The sequence below is a fragment of the Hyperoodon ampullatus genome, assembly GCF_949752795.1.
Source record: "Hyperoodon ampullatus genome assembly, chromosome: 11".
NCBI lineage: Eukaryota > Metazoa > Chordata > Mammalia > Artiodactyla > Ziphiidae > Hyperoodon > Hyperoodon ampullatus.
The window spans coordinates 17,878,694-17,900,486 of NC_136924.1; the positions used below are offsets into that span (position 1 = coordinate 17,878,694).

Here is a 21,793-nt window from a genome sequence, read left to right on the forward strand (position 1 = left end):
CCAGACTAACAGCTTCAGCATTGCCTGGGAAATTCTGGGGTCCCATGCCACACCTTCTGAATTAGAAACTCTGGGGGTGGGGCCCAGCAATATGTTTTTTAATAAGCCCCCCCCCAGGTGATTCTGATACCAGCTAAAGTTTGAGAACCAGCATGCTAAGGAACAAGGTCATAATTGCTGCATGGTGTTCTTTGTTAAGTTCTCTGCTAGGCATGTGTGCCTGGCATCACAGTAGATACCACGGAATAAAAGATATGCAACATTCTTCACCATATCCCTCCATGCCCTCTTCTCTAGGAGGTTAGAATAGAGTTCTCATGTCCCCATCATGGTCTAATGCAGTGCTTCTCAAGCTCTGATGTGCATATGAGTCACCTAGAGATATTGTTGAAATATAGATTCTGATTCAGCAAAACTTAATATTTAATAAAGATAATAAAAGATTAGGGATTCAATAGAGACACATTTAAATTTTCTTCTGAATACTTGTGAAGATTTCCCAAGGCCCTAAAATTACCCCTAAAGTTAGAAAAGCAGAGGAGAGAAATTTGCTAAGAGACCCCAATTATTGCAGTTCAAATTGTAAATAATAATATACCACCAGGCATTTGAAGCCTAAGAGAGGTGAAGCAGATTTGTCTCTGAGGGAGGTTTGTCTCTAATCTCCCCTTTACAAAGGTCAAAAAGGTGGTTAGAATGAGCAGGATAATCGGTTGGATTCCAGGGTTCCAATGAGAAAAGTCCCTCAAGCACACTGATTTTTAGTAAATGCTGCTCAGGTAATTGCTTTCATCTGATGGAAGTATTATGCAGTCTCCTGATAAACTAGTAGAAACAGATGAACCTTTAAAACATCCATTTTGTGTACTGAGTTATTAGAACATCTCACCAAAACCTAAGAGATGATTCCCACGTTTTTCTGGGTAGCATTAGAGATTGATGCAAATGACATAAAAATCAAGAATCCACAATCTAATCTCTTTACTTCCTGATCATCAAAAGAATGTGTGAAAAATGACTTCCTTTTCAATTTAAAGCAACTCCTAAGGAGTTTGTGGATGGTGGCCAATAGAGATAATAAGCCCCCAACCTAAAGATTGGTGACATGGGTTGATGTGCCCCTATTTCAGGAATCTACACTCAACCACACCTGGGAGTTATCAGGCCGATGCAGTCTCTGACTCTCAAGTTTGGTCAGGCTATTGAAGTTGCATATGCTGGGGTGGATTCCAGTATAAAAATAAAGTCCTTTCAGCCCTAAAGTCCTGTGACTCTGTCTTAAAATAATACTCAACATTTTATCGCATTTTATAGATTTCTCCTTGAATGATGGGGGGAAAAGGAGGCTGAAACAGGACAATATCACCATAAGGTAGTAATAGTACACCAGCCTTTCAGTTGGAACATCGCTTCGTTTACTCATCTGCATAAATATAAATATTCATCCTGTGCATTCTCAAGAGAAGGAGAATTAAAGCAGGACAAATTCTGTTTGGCTCATTTGAAAAGCAGGTTTTGTAAGGCACTCCATTGATCTGTCAGTAGTTACTCAAAGTACTAATATATCTTCTTTAATTTCACCCACCAGGATCCAAAAAGCCAAGATGGCCTTTCTCCAGGAGAGGAGTGGTGAGTGTTGTGCATTGTCATTTTTGTTTTAATTAAGCCTCCAGTAGCTAGGAAAGTAAGCAATGGCTAAAGAGCCTCTTCATCCTACTTTATCTTTTCATGACAGCAGATGGCACGTGAAGTTTAAATTGTATCATCACATTCATAGTAGTGGATACAGAACTTGCCAAATGATGCCACTTTGTGCAGTGATACCGTGCTAATTGCCAGTGGTTAATGAGCTCTGCAAGAAAACAAAGCAATCCTAATATTGCAGTGCCTTACAGCTCCAAATTTATAACTTGACACAGTGTAGGAAACAGCTCACTCGATGAAGAAAACTTGCACAAGCGTATGCCCCAGTTTGCAGCCTGTGCCCAGTATACTGGGAACGTTGAAAAATTAATGAGATATTACAGAAACAGATTCCACAAATACACTTCTATTTCTGGGAAAGCCAGTTGGATTAGACCTAGCGGGTTTTCTTTAAATTCATTCTTGCACCCTCAATTATTGAAGAGTTATAAATTGAAATCAGTAGTGCCTGGTTCTTTCCTGCCTAGGTCAGGAGTTAGCCACAGTGAAGCCTTTCTCGCAAGCATGCTGGGGGCAGAGGGAAGGAGTGTTCCTCGCCTCTGGAGTGGGGAGGAAGGAGAAGGACTGACTGTGTTCTCCCCACGGTACCTACACACCACAGCCAGCAGCACCAGGAGGGCCTTATGAATAGTTACTGCACTTCTTTCTGTTAAAAATCTGCCCACATGGCCTCTGCAGTTGGCCACCAGTTATCGACATCTACCTTGGAGGTTCTGTGGATGCACATACATTGATACTTAACTACCATAGCTAAATTAAAAGTCCTCTGAGGTTTCAATCCCAGCTGCTCCATGTACTGCCCTGTGACCTTGGCGAAATGAATCCATGTCTCTCAGCTTCAAGTCCTTCCCTGTAAAAAGTAGGTGGTAATAGTGGCAGCCTCTTAGGATGGTTGTGACAAGTGAGTCAAATAATGTGTGTGAAGCTCACCCCGGAGCTGGCGCCTGAGACAGTTGTTACTGGCCATATTATTGTTAGTGTTGTTCATAACCAAGGCTTGAAAAACTGTGTGTTCCCATAATCAAGTATAGGAGTGACTTTCACATTATTTTTTCAAGGGTAAAAAAATTGTGTGAGTGTCTTACTCCCCTTGGGCTGCTGTAAAATACCACAGACTAGGTGGCTGAAACAACCAGTATTATTTCTCACATATCTGGAGGTTGGGAAGTCCAGGATTGGGGTGCCAGCATGGTCGGGTTTTGGTGAGAGCTCTTTTTCTGGCTTACCGATGGCCATCTTCTCTCTGCGTCCTCACGTGGTGTAGAGAGAGCTCTGGTGTCTCTTCCTCATCTTATAAGGGTACTAATCTCATTGTGAGGGCCCCACCCTCATGACCTCATCTACATGTAATTACTTTCCAGTGGTTTCACCTCCCAAATACCATTGTGGGGTTAGGGCTTTAACATATGGATTTGGGGGGGGGCGGAAAGAAACATTCAGTCCATAGGGACACAGTTGAAACATTACAAGTTTCAAATCATAAACTGTTAGTAAAACTATGATACCATTGTCATCAGAGCTGTTGCTCACCAGTCTTTCTCATTTTGCCCCTCTTTAGGGACATGATTTGACTGTTTTCCTGGCAGGTCTGAGACAGGGCCTGTGGTGCAGCCTCTCCGGGGATCGATCCTTCCTTCCTTCCTTCCTTCCTTCCTTCCTTCCTTCCTTCCTCCCTCCCTCCCTCCCTCCCTTATTTAATATCTTTATTGGAGTATAATTGCTGTACAATGTTGTGTTACTTTCTGCTGTACAACAAAGTAAATCAGCTATACATATATCCCCATATCCCCTCCCTCTTGTGTCTCCCTCCCACCCTCCCTATCCCACCCCTCTAGGTGGTCACAAAGCACCGAGGTGATCTCCCTGTGCTATGCAGCTGCTTCCCACTAGCCATCCGTTTTACATTTGGTAGTGTATATATATCAGTGCTACTGTCTCACTTTGTCCCAGCTTCCCCATCCCCGCTGTGTCCTCAAGTCTGTTCTCCACGTCTGCGTCTTTATTCCTGCCCTGCCACTAGGTTCATCAGTACCGTTTTCTTAGATTCCATATATGTGCCTTAGCATCTGGTATTTGTTTTTCTCTTTCTGACTTACTTCACTCCGTATGACAGACTCTAGGTCCATCCACCTCATTACAAATAACTCAGTTTCATTCCTTTTTATGACTGAGTAATACTCCATTATATATATGTGCCACATTCATCTGTTGATGGACACTTAGGTTGCTTCCATGTCCTGGCTATTGTAAATAGAGCTGCAATGAACATTTTGGCACATGACTGTTTTTGAATTATGTTTTTCTCAGGGTATGTGCCCAGTAGTGGGATTGCTGGGTTATATGGTAGTTCTATTTTTAGTTTTTTAAGGAACCTCCATACTGTTCTCCATAGTGGCTGTATCAATTTACATTCCCACCAACAGTGCAGGAAGGTTCCCTTTTCTCCACACCCTCTCCAGCATTTATTGTTTGTAGATTTTTGATGATGGCCATTCTGACTGGTGTGAGATGATATCTCATTGTAGTTTTGATTTGTATTTCTCTAATGATTAATGATGTTGAGCATTCTTTCATGTGTTTGTTGGTAATCTGTATATCTTCTTTGGAGAAATGTCTGTTTAGGTGTTCTGCCCATTTTTGGATTGGGTTGTTTGTTTTTTTGATATTGAGCTGCATGAGCTGCTTGTATATTTTTCCTTCCTCGTTTAAATGAAAGTAGGGTCAGTTGTCAATCGGGTCTAGGGTCTCAGGAGAAGGGGCATCTCCCACCAGCTTGCCAATTCAAGGTCAACCACTACAGAGTCCATATATTCTCATACAGTCAGCCCTCTGTGTCTGTACATCCTGCATCCTTGAATTCAACCAACTACAAATGAAAAATATCTGAAAAAAATTCCAGAAATTTCCAAAAAGCAAAACTTGAATTTGCCATCCACCAGCAACAATTTACACAGAATTTACATTGCATTATGTATTACAAGTAATCTAAAGATGATTTAAACTATATGGGAGGATGTGTGTGGATTATATGCAAATCCATTTTATAAATTGGACTTTAGCATCTGAGGATTTTGGTATCCGAAGAGGTCCTGGAACCAATCCCGCTAGGATACTGAGGGACGACTGTATATCCATTTTACTCCAGTTCCATGTCACCAGTGCCTACTACAAATTTCCATTCCACACTCCTCTTAGTTATTAAATTTGAGGCCCCAGAGTTAACCTTGGCTTCTTTTCTTTATCCTCCATATCCTCTCAGATACCCTTCACATCTTCTCATTGCGTCTCCTAGCCAATGCCACCATAGTGGAAGCAGCACAGGTTCCAACAAAGGGTCTGTAACTCTGATGAGTTAATGTTTCCTCCAAGAGGACTGTCCCCTCCCTTCTCACTAGCATATCCACCAAGAACATCGGCTTAGGAGGTTGTTCAGACCCTTGGAAAGGGTGATTGTCCTTCAAGACAGAGGGCTGGCGCCTCCTTTCCCGCAGCTCCAGTGCCTCTTCCATTGCCTCAGATTCTTTATTTTCCGGCTGGCTGCTGCTTTTTAATTTCCACAACATGCAGTCACTGTGGTTTCAGACATCAACAAAAGGCATACATCCCAGCTGCTGTGTAGGAGGTCCCCAACCAGCTCCAGGATTTCTTTGCTACTGCGAAGCCTATAAGTCTCTAGTAAGTTTCTTCTTTCAGTGCCGTAACCCTAGCAGAGAAGTCAGCCACAGCCCTTTAGCACTTTCTGAACCGATTGCGGGGTCTCCTTTCAGGCACACAGGGAGCTGCCTCCCCACAACAGATAAGCTGTGCCTTCTCTGGCTCCTTAACCTAAAGTCGGGAAAACGCCCACCAAACTGCTTAGATCCATGCCAGCGTCATGTGCCCTGAGGCAGTAGAACAAGTTGAAAAATGATTTGTGCTAAATATTCATTTGAAATGCAGCCAAGTTGACTTTAGAAAGCCTCACACTTCGTTATTTGATAGCTTCTTCCTGGTTTAGTTGGTAAAATGAGCTCTTTAAGCAGGTAATTCATGACGTTGCACCAGGATATTGAATGAGTCAGAAAAAATTGAAAGGTCACGATAAAGTTTAGAAGCAAGTTACAAAAGGATGTATAAATATGACACCAGTAAAAATTAATTATAAATAAAATCAGAAAAAGGTTTTCAGTAGTTACCCCGCGGGGAGGAAGGGGCAGTGGAGATTACAGGTAACTTTGTGTAACTTTTTTTCTTTGTGGTTTTGTTTCTCAAATTTTCTATAATAATCATATATTACCTTTGTAATCCAATTTTTTTTTTTTTTTTTTTTTTTTTTTTTTTGCGGTATGCGGGCCTCTCGCTGTTGTGGCCTCTCCCGTTGTGGAGCACAGGCTCCAGACGCACAGGCTCAGCAGCTATGGCTCACGGGCCCAGCCGCTCCGTGGCATGTGGGATCCTCCCGGACCAGGGCACGAACCCGTGCCCCCTGCATTGGCAGGTAGACTCTCAACCACTGCGCCACCAGGGAAGCCCTGTAATCCAATTTTTTAACTAATATTATTTAAAATAAAAATTATAACAAAAATGAGTCAGAGGTTCCATCCTAAGGAAACTAGAGTTTGTAGCATATCCTTGTATTCTCCAGCTGTGAATTATCATGTTAAGAAGTTGCTTTAACACTCTGGGCTTTATTTAGTCATCTACTAAGTGAGGGGTTGAACTAAGACATCCAAGTCCCCTTCTCATGGTAAACTTCTATGATCCAACATTTGGAAAAGTTAGAATATGAGGACTTTAGGACCACAAGGTATGTGCTAGACTGAAATCCATCTATTTGCTATAGGAGTGTTCTGAGCTCTGTCTTTTTTTTTTTTTTCTATTAGTAAAATGAGAGGTTTGCATCAGACATCCTCACCAGCCTCTCTCCTCCATGTCTGACATTCTGAGGTCCTGTGGGTCAGACTGTGGCTCAGAAATGGTGTTTCACCTGTTAGTGACTCATAGACAAAATGTGCAGTCTGTTCTCATGCATGTTGGACAATGAACCAAAGATGCCGAGGCTACCAAAGGTGTGTTGTTAAAAGATTGAAAATTCTGTTTCTAACAATCTTTAAGCAGGGCAAAGACAAACACAAGCACGTGTCTGATCTGAAAGACTGCCTCTCCTCTTTGAAGATTACAGACTTGAGGGACTATGAGTTCCACAGACTGAAGGTATCTCATGCATTGTTTTCTGTGTGGCATAGTTTTTTTGTGTGTTTTAGCCACTATTTTAAGTTGTCAGATTATTGGCTTGTTCATAATAACAGCAAAATGCAGGAGAGAAGCCCAGACCTGGGCAGACCGAGGTCTGCTCTCTCTAAAGCAGGGGTCACCAACCCTACCAGTCAGAGGCCCGTTAGGAACAGGGCCACACAGCAGGCGGTGAGCAGCGGGCGAGTGAACGAAGCTTCATTTGCCACTCCCCATCGCTCGCATTACCTCCTGAACCGTCCCCCTGCCCTGCCGTCCGTGGAAAAATTGTCTTCCACGAAATCAGTCCCTGGTGCCAGAAAGGTTGGGGACCGCTGCTCTAAAGCACACTGGAACCTCAGGAAAGTCATTTTACCTTAAGTAAGGTAATGGACGTGAGACCACTTTGTAGACCATGAAGCCCGGTACAAATGTTAATAGTTGTTACAACCATTCCCCTCTCTGGGCCTTAGTTTCCTCATTTACAAAACAAGTTGGTTTTGATAAGACAATTTCTGAAGGTCTCTTAAAAACTTTAAGTCTCTTATTTCATCCTTCTTCAGTAATTAATTTCAACAAGTTTTACCAGTGGAACGTGGATCAGACTTCCCAGTTCCGGGTTTGGGGTTCTTTTGGTGGGTTGTTTTTTTTTTTTTTTTTTTTTTTTGCAAAAAACTGTAAAGGACTTATGAAATTCTCAAGCATAGTTCAAAACGACATCAATTTGAATTCGTTTTCATTTTAAACTAAAAATAGCATGTCCATCCCATGCGTGGGAGGAATTGGTATCCCAAAGCCATGCAGAGAGAACTGTGGTTTGGATAACTCTACCCAGAGGGTTGCCTGGGACTTGCAGTGAGAAATCATGATTTGAGGGATTGCTTGTTCCTGCTGTACTGCAAGTCAAATGAAGGGTGAACAGGTCAACCCATCGAAATGTTTTGTTCTCTCTTTTCTCCCACGTACAGGATAAGACCTGGAATGAAGTCGTGGAAACACATCAAAAACTTCCTACTAATCAACTAGACTTGAGAAAGCAGCAAGAGGCTGTGTGGGAACTCTTCACGAGTGAATGCACTTATTTCTTGGACCATTTATTAGTTCTTAAGATGGTAATGCTGGCTTTAATTTTTGTAGTAGATGGAAAACACTGGTTCTTTAGGGACTTGTTTCTTTCTTCCATGCTGAAGGAAGGAAGGAAGTATGGGGGGGGCTCCCCTCTTTCAGAGGATCTTAAGGAAATTTTGTTTGTTTATTTTTGGTTATCTGCAACTTGGTTTCTCTTCATTCTTTTCTTAAACATAGCCTCTTAGGATTGGGTGAGACCTTCCAGCTCCCCATGTGATGTCTGAATCTCTTCTGCCTGATTCTCACCCTGTGCTTACATACTCCTCAAGTCAGGGAGCTCACAGCCACCCTCAAGGCAGCCATCCCACCTTCGTTCAGCTTCCTCTTTTGGCTCTTATACTCCCTTATGAACAGTGGCAGGCAAATGCTTTTTATCAGCTACGGAGCCACAGATTTCCAGGGCAACCATCCACGTGTAACGCGGGGGTGGGTGGGGAGGGGTGGATTATACGGTGTGTTCACGATGTCTGTCATGTAAATGGTGCTCCTGAGGTTGTGCAGTGCAGTAGCCCTGATCTGAGGAGGCTCTGAGCAGAGAATTCCTTATAGAAGAACCACAGGGCAAAGGATGGGAAGGGAGCAAATGCCTTCTAAGACCACAGAGGAGGATGGGCCACATTGCGCCCAGGGTTGCCTCTGCCCATAAGCATTTTTGAATCCTGGCTGCTCCCTTACACAGGAAAAGGCACTGTGTTGGGAGACACGAGTTCAAGTCCTGGATCTGCCTCTGACTTGCCATGTGAACTTAGGAAAGTCTGGTCCTCCATTCCATAAAACAGAAGTTGCCGCATGCTTTCTGTAAATGTCCAGATAGTAAATATTTTAGGCTTTGCCAGCCATGTGGTCTTTATTGCAACTACTCAGCTCCTCCATTGCAGTGCAAAAGAAGCCATAGATAATTTGTAAAGAAATGTGTGTGGCTGTGTTACAGTTACACCTTATTCACAAAAATGGGTAGCAGACCTGATTTATCCCACAGGCTGTCGTTTGACGATTCCTGTTCTAAGCTATTAAAGAGGGATGGCAGTACCATCTCTGACTGTCTTATAACATCTGGTCATTGAGATGATCAGATTAGTTTCCTTTGAAATCTATCAAGTGCTATACAGATGTTCTTTTCAGTAAGTAATATTTATTGTGACAGTCATACTGCTAAGTACTTTAGCAAAATTTAAAGCACAAAGACACTCAGAAAGTTAAAACTTAGAGACTGTATCAGGATACAGAAAACTAGCTTAAGTAAGGATCTTATTGGCCCATGAGACTGTAAAGTCCAGAGTTGAGACAGAATTCAAGGTTGGTTTGATCAAGGGGCTCAAAAGCAAGGACAAAATGTCTTTTCGTCCCTCATCCCTGCCTTCCACAATATCGGTGTCGTCCTGTGGCTGGCTTCTGTTGTAGTCACAGAGTGGCTGCTGTCCTTGAGGCCATGGAGAGAGTGAGAAATAGAAGGGGGAGAGAGAGAATCTCTTCTTAGTGCACTCATAGCCAAAGTCTTGATTGTCATTCTGATTGGACTGGATTAAGTCACATGCCCACTTCCAGATAAGGAAGGAAAGTGCTCATTGGCTTAAGATGATCACATTCAAGGTATGAGGAAGAGTAGATGCTGAGGTGAAAACTGGGATGATATTAGGGAAGGGGTGGCACTGAAGCTGAGTGGTACCCAGTAGATGCTCACTGCAGAGCGCCCCCCCTGTGAACTCTGCTACCTCCCTTGCCCTAACAGACAGTACAGAACTTTCCATCCCGCTATAAGCTACATAAGCTTTTTAAACTAGCATTTTTCTGCTTAAAAGAAAGCCAATTTGAGTTTATTTTCAAGTGCCCCAGTGTATTTAAAGTATATAAGTACCTCTCTTTACACAATCAATATGAATTTCCCAAAGTTGCTTGTAAATTGGAATTTTGTAACTCAGATAATAAAATAAATTCACTGAAAGACTCAATGTTTTTCTTAAATGGCAAAAATTTCTATAAAGAAAATAATCTTATAACACAAAGATGATTTTTTCTAAATTTTCCCAATTTATCTGAACTAATGATTTCTGTTTCTTACAATTACATGTTTTAAATACTTGGCTACTGACATTTCCAGACAACTGATACTTCCTGGACTGGGGGAAACTCTAAGCCAGTGGTTCTCAAAGTGTGATCCGTAGCATCAGAATCACTTGGGAACTTGTTAGAAACCCATATTCTCAGACCCCATCAGATACCTACTGAATCAGAAAGACTTGGGGTGGGTCCCACTAATCTCCAGTTTAACAAGGCCTCTAGATGATTCTGATGCAAGTTCAAGAACCATTTACTGCATTAATTAAGAAATATGGAAATGGGAGTTGGAGAACACTGGTGGTCTAAAGTCCAGTCTTCTCACACCTACAGCTCTTGAAATATTCGGTCCCTTTGAATGCTTCATCATATTTATACAAAGTATTCCTATTTCAATAAATTGATCTCTCTTTAGTTTACAGAATGAGAGGCAGGTATTCTGTGAGGATCGACTTGCTGTAGTTTTTCTCTTGTAGGAAAACATCAAATCAAGTAATGACATAGAGCCTCTCTCAGTGTTTTCATTAATATTTAATGGCTTTATCCAAATCTAAACATCTTACCAGTTATCAGGTATTAACTCATTAGTTCTCTGTTTTTAATTTCCTGAAAGTAAAGGACATTTGGGTCTTTCACAGAGAAAGGGTAAATAAGAACTCAGTATGAATGTTGTTTTGGTCTCAAGGAAGTGCTGTTGGCAAGAAGAGAACCTTGGCAATTTCTTTGGCACTGGGAGCAGAGAAAGCCCATCTGAGCAGATTATGTTCAGCAGGAGTGTTGCTGGGGCTCACACAGCAGCAGCAGCTTCATACAGAAGAGCACATCTCCCGTATGTTCTGTGGGGGCTCAAATGTCATCATTTATGTTGAGCACACCTCTTAACGACTGAAAATACTGATCTCCAAGTTGTTTTGTAAAATTATACTCAGGAGGTTTATGTTTAATGTTCTTGCAAAGGGCAAATATCAAAATTGAAAAACAAAGTAATGTGCTTTTTTTTTTTTTTTTAAGATCTTCATGAATACATTAAAATACCTACAGACTCATGAATATCTCCTGGATGTGGATTTATGGAGACTTCTTGCAAACCTGGAGGAGTTATGTCAGGTGAGCCAAAGTAGGAAGATTCCAGTAGCCATGTGTTAAAATTCACCAGAGGACGATGAAAATTCATGCTTAGTCTATTCTTCTGGCTTGTATTCCATATTGGAACATGGAATATGGTTTCTTCCATAGTTCATCCCCATTTAATCTTATGGTTGGAGTTCAGGTTAATAAGAAGGAAACCTACACATCCATTGATATCTTTCCAATAGATGGCAGTTATTAGTTAGCCTTCAGTAACATTTTTAAAAATTCTTCCATGGCTATTTAAGAAAGTAAACATAGTGCTTACTTCAGCAGGACATGTACTAAAATTGGAGCGATACAAGGATTAGCATGGTTCCTATGCAAGGATGACACAAAAATTTGGGAAATGTTCCATATTTTCTCTAGAATACAAGCTCTGAACACCTTCTAGAATATGCTCAGGAACCCATCGTGTTCACTGCTGTATCCAGAAGACCTTGAACAGGGCCGAGTACATGGGAGGACTCAATAAGTAATGTTGAATACATGAATTTCCTCAATAAATGATGTTAAATACAAAAAAGAATTTCCTAAGATCGCCGTGATCACCATAAATGTCTATTCTCAAATGAATGTTCTTTCTCACATATATTATAAATAAATAATATCTTTCCTCTAAAAAAGGAAGTGAGGTACCAACAAGAACTCATTTATAAGGAAAACTTATAAGAAAATATATATTGGAAAGAAGAGGAAAATAAATCTTTGAATTTTGCCAGGAGATAAATTTGAAATGGAAAACATCTGTGAGAATGACATTTGAAGTTCATCAGATTTTTATTTCTTACCCCTGTAAGTATACCTACTCTTGTTTTCTTTCTCTCTGGCCCTAGACAAGCTTTGGTTTTGTGAACAGTCTTTTCCACATCTTCAAGGACTATGTCGACACTTCTGAGACTTTACCATCGTTGGATTTCATTTCTGTGCTCACAAAGGTAAGATCCTTCTGGGAGATCTCAGCTTCTATGTGATAAATTCACCTACCTCTCAGGATAGTTGTTTATATCTCCTTAATCGTTGTTATTGTTGTTCCTGGGAAGGTTCCACCTGCACCCTCCCACAAGGGAACTATCCCTTTCCCCACCAATCAACATTTTCAGAAGTAACTTGCAGAATCTGTTTCTCCATTGTCATCTCTCCTGTGTGGGTTTTATTAAGACAAAAATCTGCATGCATGGAAAAGCCATTTCCAAGCCTGGTTTTCATATGACTTCAATTTAAAGCTGTATTCATGGCAGTAGTTTGTGTAGGCTAATAACATGGTTCAGTTGTTCTTCTAACAAAAGTGCCAGGCTTTCTGAAAGGAACAAAATAAACCTTCAAATCCATTAACACCCTTAATAAGACTTCTGTGTGTGAAAGGAGGGGAAAAGAGGAAAACTTGTACCCGTGGTCTGATAAATGCTATTTTTTTTCTTAAGTGGGTATTTGAACCTCTTCCCCTACTTTGAGCTTTTTAATTCAGTCCCTATCTATCCTCATTTAGCAAGATTTAATTGTTACAATCTACTTAAAAAAACATAGATTGAGGTTTATTGAGCACTTACTAAGTACTTATGTGTGGGACTGATACCCTGTGCACAGTAATGTGCAGAATTAGACACGCCCCCTGCTTTGGGGGAGTTTTCAGTCTAGTGGGGAAGAAATTAATCCAGTGATGACACTAATGATTATATAATCAAATTGAGATCAATGCTGGGGAAAAAAGGAACATAGATATTATGAAGGAAAACTTCTAGGTTGGGGCAGATGGTGAAGTAGTTACAGATAGGAAATTCTTCCTGGGGCGATGATGCTTGAGGTGAGATATGAAGACGAAGGACAGTTTAAGAAGGCAAAACAAGCAAAAATTAGGTAAAAGTGGGGAGAACTTTCAGTGACCTTCGAAAGCAGATTAGAATAAGAAAAACTTTGAAAAACAAGAGAAAGAATGTAAAGCGTTGGGAATTACCTAAAATCTCAGACTCGCTCAATTCCTGTAGAGTCAGAAATTATCTTTTTTTTAGGACCATCACATGCTACACGTTTTTTGTTTTTGTTAGACAAAGGGGCAGAGGCCTTAGTAAGTTACATAATGGACATGAATGTTTGGATGTGAATTGGTTCAAGGTCTGAAGTCCCCTTGGTTTTCTTGATAATTTCTTTACTCCGTCAAAGGCTAGGACAACTGGCGGGTTTTGCTCCACTTGGCTCTGTCCATCTCCTTGGATCAGTGGACTAGCCTGGTCATCCTCTTCTCATGGTAATGGGTGGAAGCACAAAAGAGCATAAACACCCATTATATTGGGTGTTTCATTTTGTGGCTCTTGCTTGGGACATAGAAGCTGGTGGCAAACATATCCGGGAATTCTCACCTAAAGGCTGACATCTTGCTTGGGACATTAGCACCAAGACCTGGCGTCCTAGAATTTATTTTTAATGCAGTTTTTAGTAAATAGTCTGGAGAAATATCAACTTCTCATCAAAACACGTAAGTTGTCTTAGTCTGCTCAGGCTGCTATAATGAAGTGCCACAGACTGGGTAGCTTATAAGCAACAGAAATCAATTTCTCACAGTTCTGGAGGGTGGGAGTCTGAGATCAGGGTGGTGCCTAGGTCATGTGAGGGCTCTCTTCCAGTCAAAGACCTCTTACTGTATCCTTTGCATAGCGGAAGGGGCTAGACAGCTTTCTGGAGCCTATTTTATAAGGGCATTAATCTCATTTATGGGGGCTCCACCTTTATGACCTAATCATCTCCTAAAGGGCCCACCTCCTATTACTGTCACATTGGGGGTTAGGATTCAACATGTGAATCTGAGGGGAACACACATATTCAGACTATAGCGTAAGTGCACTTACAGCCTACTAAAGCATAAACTCTTTGCTGAAAGTCAGTAATAATACCCACATATGAATGCTTCCGGTTACGTTACAGATGGGTAAAGATGGGCTATAAAAGTTTTTCCTAAATTTAAAAAGGCCTACATGAGTCAGGTTAATTTCAGTTATACCACAGGAACAAACTCCAAATCTCAGTGGCTTGGTTTCATGTCTCACTTAGGCTCTGGGACCCCTGCTGAGGGAGCACCCACCACCTGGAATGTTACTAGTCTCCAGGGCAAAGACGTAAGAGACGGAGGCAGAGCTCTCACGGACTCTGCAAGTTTCTGGCACGTCTGTTCACATTTCATCGGCCTAAGAAAGTCACATGGCCAAGCTGAGCCTCAGTGGAGTGGGCATGTATATGCCTCCCCAGGAAAGGGAACTAGATGAGCAGTGATAACAGTCTACCACGGGTCTCACAAGAAGCTCACCAGTGGAAGACTGGGATGTTTGTTATCCACACAAAAGCCATCTGAGGGCCTCCCTGGTGGCGCAGTGGTTGAGAGTCCGCCTGCCGATGCAGGGGATACGGGTTCGTGCCCCGGTTTGGGAGGATCCCATATGCCGCGGAGCGGCTGGGCCCGTGAGCCATGGCCGCTGAGCCTGCGCATCCGGAGCCTGTGCTCCGCAACGGGAGAGACCACAACAGTGAGAGGCCCGCGTACCGCAAAAAAAAAAAAAAAAAAAAAAAAAAGCCATCTGAGGAGTCTCTGAGAAGGAAGCTGAGGCTTGGAGAAGTTAAATCACTTGGCCAAGTTCACATAGCCAGTGGGTTGTAGAGCTGCATTTCTAAGCCTGACTGTTCATGGTCTTCACAGCAGGCTCCTCGTAATGGCCTTTTTTCTCAAGCATCTCAAGGTGACCTGTGAGAAGACCTTCTGTTTATTTCCAAGCCCCCAGCTATCACCAACCCCCCAGGAAAAAATTAATTCACATTATCAGCTTTCAAATTACTTCTTCTTGAAGGCAAAACTTGACATTTCCCCCCCTAGCGTTTTGTCCTCTGAGGTCCTATAGCAAAATATTTTTCTAGGTTTTTGTTATCTCTGCCTTTACTACTGTCACTTCCTTTACTGGCCTGTTAGGCTTGGTCTGCTGTCTCTACTCACTGCAGTTATAATGTTACCAGCAAGTGTGTCTTCCTTCTCCCATTCACCACATTATGACACTATTGGAAATTCCCTAATGGGACCCATTACTCATTATACTAATTAATAAACCTATCAAGGAGCACGTAGGCTTAGCAACGTGGTAGGCACTGTGGATTCCTCAAGAGAGTGTCTGCCAATAAGGAGCCAGAAGGATTGGTGAAGAGAAAAGAATAACTGTCATTCCCAAGACAGACACTTAACTGAGATGGTGGCACATTGTGCAGTGTGCCCAGTTTGACCATAATACATATGAATGTATACATATGAATTGGCCACTTGCCTCATTTTTAAATAAATTTGATATGGCTTATGAATGTGTAGTCATTATAGCAAGTTTAAGACATTACATAAGCATAATGAAGAAAGAACACAAGTGTTAGATTGGGTAAGACTAGCACATAAAACGCACGCTATGAAACTACATTTAGTAGAGATGCCCCAAATTTGACTCTCTATTTTTAGAAGCTGGAAGGAGAATTCAGTATGCGGATATTTTTGAGGAAGATTTAGTGAAAGGTTAGATGTTGTTACTTTAATCACTTACTACAAACACAAGCTTGACACCAACAACATGAGCAGTGAAATCAAAGGAGGCGTTTGTTATCAGGTTCCATGCAGCATGTGTAGGCCTCAAAAAAGCATAAGTGCAAGTAAAGGGTGAATTAAATCAATATGTCCTAAATAGAATTTTCTTTATGGGCAAAAAGAAAAGGCAACTTATTGAGGAGTTAACTGTTTATTATGGGGATATTGGGTTTTTTTTAAACAATGTTTATTTTGAAGATTACCTGTTACTATCCATGCAGTCATAGCTCCTACTTGATAATGGTGCCTCCTCCACTTTCCCTGTTCTAGTTGCTGATAGAAGTGAAGAGAAAGAGAAAGTTTGTCTGTGCTCTCTTTGCTTCCATTCATTCTCCCTCTGCCCTTCTCCTCTTGCAGTATTTCCAAGGAAGCCTGTGTCAGAGCCACCAGACCTACTGCCTGAATTACTCAGCTGCTGTCTTTTATCTTGAGAGTCTGAGGCAGAGAGAGGACTTCGGAATTTATTTAAAAGTAAAGTACCAGGTTATTTTCTTTTATATTTTTCCTGAGACTCTTTGGATATAACAGGTACTAGGGATTATTAGACCCAAATTAAATGGGAAAGAAGGAAAATAAATGATCAACCATACATTTTAACTACAAACCTGCTTTCCTTATAAAGACATCATCCTCTGCACACTTAGGATTTTAAATGGTGCACTTCTGGAAACACTGATCATCTAATGTACCTCCTGAGATTTTGGCTGGAGCTTTACAGTGCTTTATTTGTTCATTGGTTTGTTTTTGGAAGGAATTGGTGAGAAAACTAGAGTAGGAACTGAGGCTTTGTTTGTGACTAGAGGTTTGGCTCTTGCAGGATTTGGCCCCAGCAAGGTCCTGTTGCACAAAAGCTGGGCGCACGATTTACCTTGTATTCTGTGTGAATGGTGCTTCCTGGAGGACGTCAAAGCACACAGTGTAAACACTGCCCCTGAAGTTGTCCAGCATGGTGGCTATGGGTCCCAAAGTGTTATTAGAACAAGGAATCTCTGCTAGGGACCTTCATTGTTTGCTAATAAGCAAAACCAAAAAGAATTTTCCTTGACTTCCCTACTTCCTTTAACCCCTTTTTGACATGTCTTTAGTCTGAAACATACCTTTCAGCCTTTCAGTATTAATGCCAGAGCCCTTTTCATGACCCAAGATAATGGTCCAAGCCTTTCCAGAAAACCAGCTCTTCCCTGCAGCTGCAGGAAGCACCTGCCAGAGCATCACCTCAGAGTTGTGGGAGGAATGGCCACCACACACAGTTTCCAGCAACTTAGCTGTGAATCGGTGCATCTTTGCCATGGCCAGGATGTGCCAGGAAACCTGGGCGTGGCATGAATGATCTTGGAAACAGACTTGGCTCTATTTTTGTAGCTTCAGCCTTTCAGTGTTTTCTTTGCTACTCAAACCAAAACCTGAAAGCTCATTAGATTTCCAGGGTATGAATAATCTTGTTGCAGAAGTTTTCCCTGGAAGCTTATAGATGAGACCCTTGCCAAGCCCCCAAACTAGGGAGAATCCAGGTTCATTCCTCTCCCTTCCATGCTAGGGCAGAGAATAATTTAACAAGGCTCAGACATTGTTTTCAAGTAACTGGAAAATCCTGTAACAACTGTGACACAAGTTTACATTTATATATAAAATATATACAGCATCCAAAAATATTTAGGGAAAGGAATGAAGGATGCACTGTTGTAATGATGACATATGATACTTTTATAATGCATAATGCTTTGCCAAGCACTTTCTCAAACAACTCTTTTTTTAAAATAAATTTATTTATTTATTTTTGGCTGTGTTAGGTTTTCGTTGCTGCATACAGGCTTTCTCTAGTTGCAGCGAGCAGGGCCTACTCTTCATTGCAGTGTGCGTGCTTCTCATTGTGGTGGCTTCTCTTATTGCAGAGCACAGCTTTAGCCGCACGGGCTTCAGTAGTTGTGGCACGAGGGCTCTAGAGAGCAGTCTCAATAGTTGTGGCACACGGGCTTAGTTGCTCCACGGCATGTGGGATCTTCCTGGACCAGGGCTCAAACCCATGTCCCCTGCATTGGCAGGCAGATTCTTAACCACCACTCCCCAGGGAAGTCCCAATACCATACTGTTTAATGACTATAGCTTGTAGTATAGTCTGAAGTCAGGGAGTCTGGTTCCTCCAGCTCCATTTTTCTTTCTCAAGATTGCTTTGGCTATTTGGGGTCTTCTGTGTTTCCATACAAATTAATTTTTTTTTCTAGTTCTGTGAAAAATACCATTGGTAATTTGATAGGGATTGCATTGAATCTGTAGATAGCCTTGGGTAGTACAGTCATTTTGACAATATTGGTTCTTCCAGTCCAAGAACACAGTATATCTTTCCATCTGTTTATGTCATCTTTGATTTCTTTCATCAGCATTTTATAGTTTTCGGAGTACAGGTCTTTTGCCTCCTTAGCTAGGTATTTTATTCTTTTTGTTGCAGTGGTAAATGAGAGTGTTTCCTTAATTTCTCTTTCAGATTTTTCATCATTAGCGTATAGGAATGCAAGAGATATCTGTGCATTAATTTTGTATCCAGCAACTTTACGAAATTCATTGATGAGCTCTAGTATTTTTCTGGTAGCATCTTTAGGATTTTCTATGTATAGTATCCTGTCATCTACAAACAGTGACAGTTTTACTTCTTTTCCAATTTGTATTCCCCTTATTTCTTTTTCTTCGCTGATTGCCGTGGCTAGGATGTCCAAAACTATGTTGAATAATAGAGGTAAGAGTGGACATCCTTGTCTTGTTCCTGATCTTAGAGGAAATGCTTTCAGTTTTTCACCATTGAGAATGATGTTTGCTGTGGGTTTGTCGTATATGGCCTTTATTATGTTGAGGTAGGTTCCCTCTATGCCCACTTTCTGGAGAGTTTTTATCATAAATGGATGTCAAATTTTATCAAAAGCTTTTTCTGCAACTATTGAGATGATCATAAAGTTTTTATTTAACAATTTGTTAATGTGGTGTGTCACACTGATTGATTTGCAGATGTTAAAAAATCCTTGCAGCCCTGGGATAAATCCCACTTGACCATGATGTATGATTCTTTTAATGTATTGTTAGACTTGGTTTCCTAGTATTTTGTTGAGGATTTTCATGTCTATGTTCATGAGTGATATTGGCCTGTAATTTTCTTTTTTTGTGGTATCTTTGTCTGGTTTTGGTGTCAGAGTGATGGTGGCTTCATAGAATGAGTTTGGGAGTATTCCTTCCTCCGCAGTTTTTTGGAATAGTTTCAGAAGGATAGGTGTTAACTCTTCTCTAAATGTCTGGTGAGCCATCCCATTTTTAATTCTCTAGTTTCTATTTGTGCCCTTTTTTCCACTTAGAGAAGTTCCTTTAGCATTTGTTGTAAAACTGGTTTCATGACAGTGAATTCTTTCTGCTTTTGCTTCTGTGTAAAGCTTTTGATTTCTCTGTCAGATCTGAACGAGAGCCTTGCTGAGTAGACTATTCTTGGTTATAGGTTTTTCCCTTTCATCACTTTGAATATATCATGCCACTCCCTTCTGGCCTTTAGAACTTCTGCTGAAAAATCAGCTGATAGTCTTATGGGGATTCTCTTGTATTTATTTAATATTTTCTTTGTCTTTAATTTTTGTCAATTTGATTACTGTGTTTCCTGGCATGTTCCTCCTTGGGTTTATCCTGTAAGGGACTCTGCACTTACTGGACTTGGGTGACTGTTTCCTTTCCAGTGTTAGGGCGCTTTTCAGCTATTATCTCTTCAAATATTTTCTCAGGTCCTTTCTCTCCTCCTCCTCTGGGACCTCTATAATGCAGACATTGGTGTGTTTGACGTTGTCCCAGAGGTCTCTTAAATTGTCCTCATTTCTTTTCATTCTTTCTTTTTTATTCCATTCTGTGGCAGTGATATTCCCACCACTCTGTCTTCCAGCTCATTGATTCATTCTTCTGCATCACTTATTCTGCTGTTGATTCCTTCTAGTGTATTTTTGCATTTCAGTTATTGTATTCTTCAACTCTGTTTGGTTATTTTTTATATTTTCTAACTCTTTGCTAAAAACTTGTAACTTCTCACTTTATATATCCATTCTTTTCCCGAGTTCTTGTATCATCTTTATGGTCATTACACTGAACTCTTTTCTTGGGGAGATTGGCTATCTCCACTTTGCTTAGTTGTTCTTCTGGAGTTTTATCTTCTTCCTTCGTCTGGAACATATTCCTATGCCAACTCATTGTGTTTAAATTTCTGTTTGTATTTTTATGTATGTAGTAGCTTAGTTACATTTCTCAGTCTTGGATAAGTGATCCTCTGAATGGGATGTCCTATACATCCCAACAGTACACTGCCCTCTCATCAGTCAAGGGCCAGGGACTAACTGGTCCCAGGGTAGGTTCTGACCTATGTTTGTGGACTTAGTTCTGCAGGCTGCAGGATCGTAGTTTCCTTGCTTCTGGTGTCTGACCCCTGACACTGCTCTAGCCGTTATGCAGGCTTACTGGTGGGAGGGGCTGGTGCCTGCTCACCGGTGGCTGGAGCTGGGTCTTTGCCCTCTGGTGGGCAGGGCTGTGTGAGGGGGTGTGGCTAGAGGTGACTGTGGGCTCAGGATGACTTTAGGCAGCCTGTCTACTGAAGGCTGGGGCTGTGTTCCCACCTTGTTGGTTGTTTGGCCTGAGGCGTCCCATCACTGGAGATTATAGCCTGTTGGATGGGGCCAGGTCTCAGTGCCAAGGACCCAAAATGTCTGCCTCCAGCCAGAGTTCACATAGGTCCCTGCTATGTCCACCACCAGCTTTTATGACTCCAGAGAGATCCACAGCCACCCCTGCCTCCCTAGGAGACCCTTCAAGACCAGCAGGTAGGTCTGGCCCAGGCTCCTATGGAGTCACTGCTTTGCCCTGGGACCTGGTGCACATGGGACCTTGTCTGCACCCTCTAAGAGTGGAATCTCTGTTTCTCCCAGTCCTGTGGAGCTTCTGCAATCAAGCCCTACTAGCCTTCAAAGCCGTATGTTCTGCTGACATAGGGCTCAGAGCTCTCACTCCGGTGGGAGAACTTCTCTGATATAATTATTCTCCAGTTTGTGGGTTGCCCACCTGGGCAGTATGGGATTTGATTATGTCATGAGTGCACCCCTTCTACTGTCTCATGTTTCCTTTTTTATGTCTTTGGATGTAGAATCTTGTTTGGGTGGGTTCCAGTCCTCTTTATCAATGGTTGTTCAGCAGTTAGTTGTGATTTTAGTGTGCTCGTAAGAGCAGGTGAGGTCAGTGTCCTCCTACTCTGCCATCTTGTCTCCCTTTACTCCTTGGTCAGGCTTATTCCTACGTATTTTATTTTTTTGATGTGATATTAAAAAGGATGATTTTAACTTTCCTTTTCTGATATTTCATTGTTAGTGTAAAGAAATGCAACAGATTTCTGTATGTTAATCTTGTATCCTGCTACCTTGCTGAATTTATCAGTTCTAGTAGTTTTTGTGTGGAGTCTTTGGGGTTTTCTATATATAGTATCATATCATGTGCCTATAATGACAGTTTTACCTTTACCTCTTCCCTTCCAATTCAGATACATTTTATTTCTTTTTCTTGTCTGGTTGCTGTGACTAGGACTTCCAGTACTATGTTAAATATAAGTGGTAAGAGTGGACATCCTTTTCTTCTTCCAGATTTTAGTGGGAAGGTTTTCAGCTTTTCACTGTTGAGTATTATGTTGGCTGTGGGTTTGTCATAAATAGCTTTTATTATGTTGAGTTATGTACTTGCTTTGGTAAGAGTTTTTATCATGAATACATGTTGATTTTATCAGATGCTTTTTCTGCATGTATTGAGATGATCATGTGGTTTTTGTCTTTTCTTTTGTTGATGTGGTATATCACATTGATTGATTTGCATATGTTGAACCATCCTTGTAACCCTGAGATGAATCCAGCTTGATCATGGTGTATGATCTTTTTTATGTGTTGTTGGATTTGGTTTGCTAATATTTTG

General features: G+C 41.4%; 1 protein-coding gene across 1 annotated transcript in view; it reads left to right on the forward strand.

The window, feature by feature from the left end:
* PLEKHG7 (pleckstrin homology and RhoGEF domain containing G7) overlaps positions 1–21,793 on the forward strand; it is a gene marked incomplete at both ends in the record, with an annotated part of 79,289 nt that overhangs the window by 18,660 nt on the left and 38,836 nt on the right. Inside the window, 6 exon segments of the mRNA XM_079714242.1 lie at positions 1,589–1,629; positions 6,799–6,897; positions 7,884–8,027; positions 11,110–11,205; positions 12,063–12,164; positions 16,187–16,300. Coding sequence (XP_079570368.1) covers positions 1,589–1,629; positions 6,799–6,897; positions 7,884–8,027; positions 11,110–11,205; positions 12,063–12,164; positions 16,187–16,300 — 596 coding nt within the window.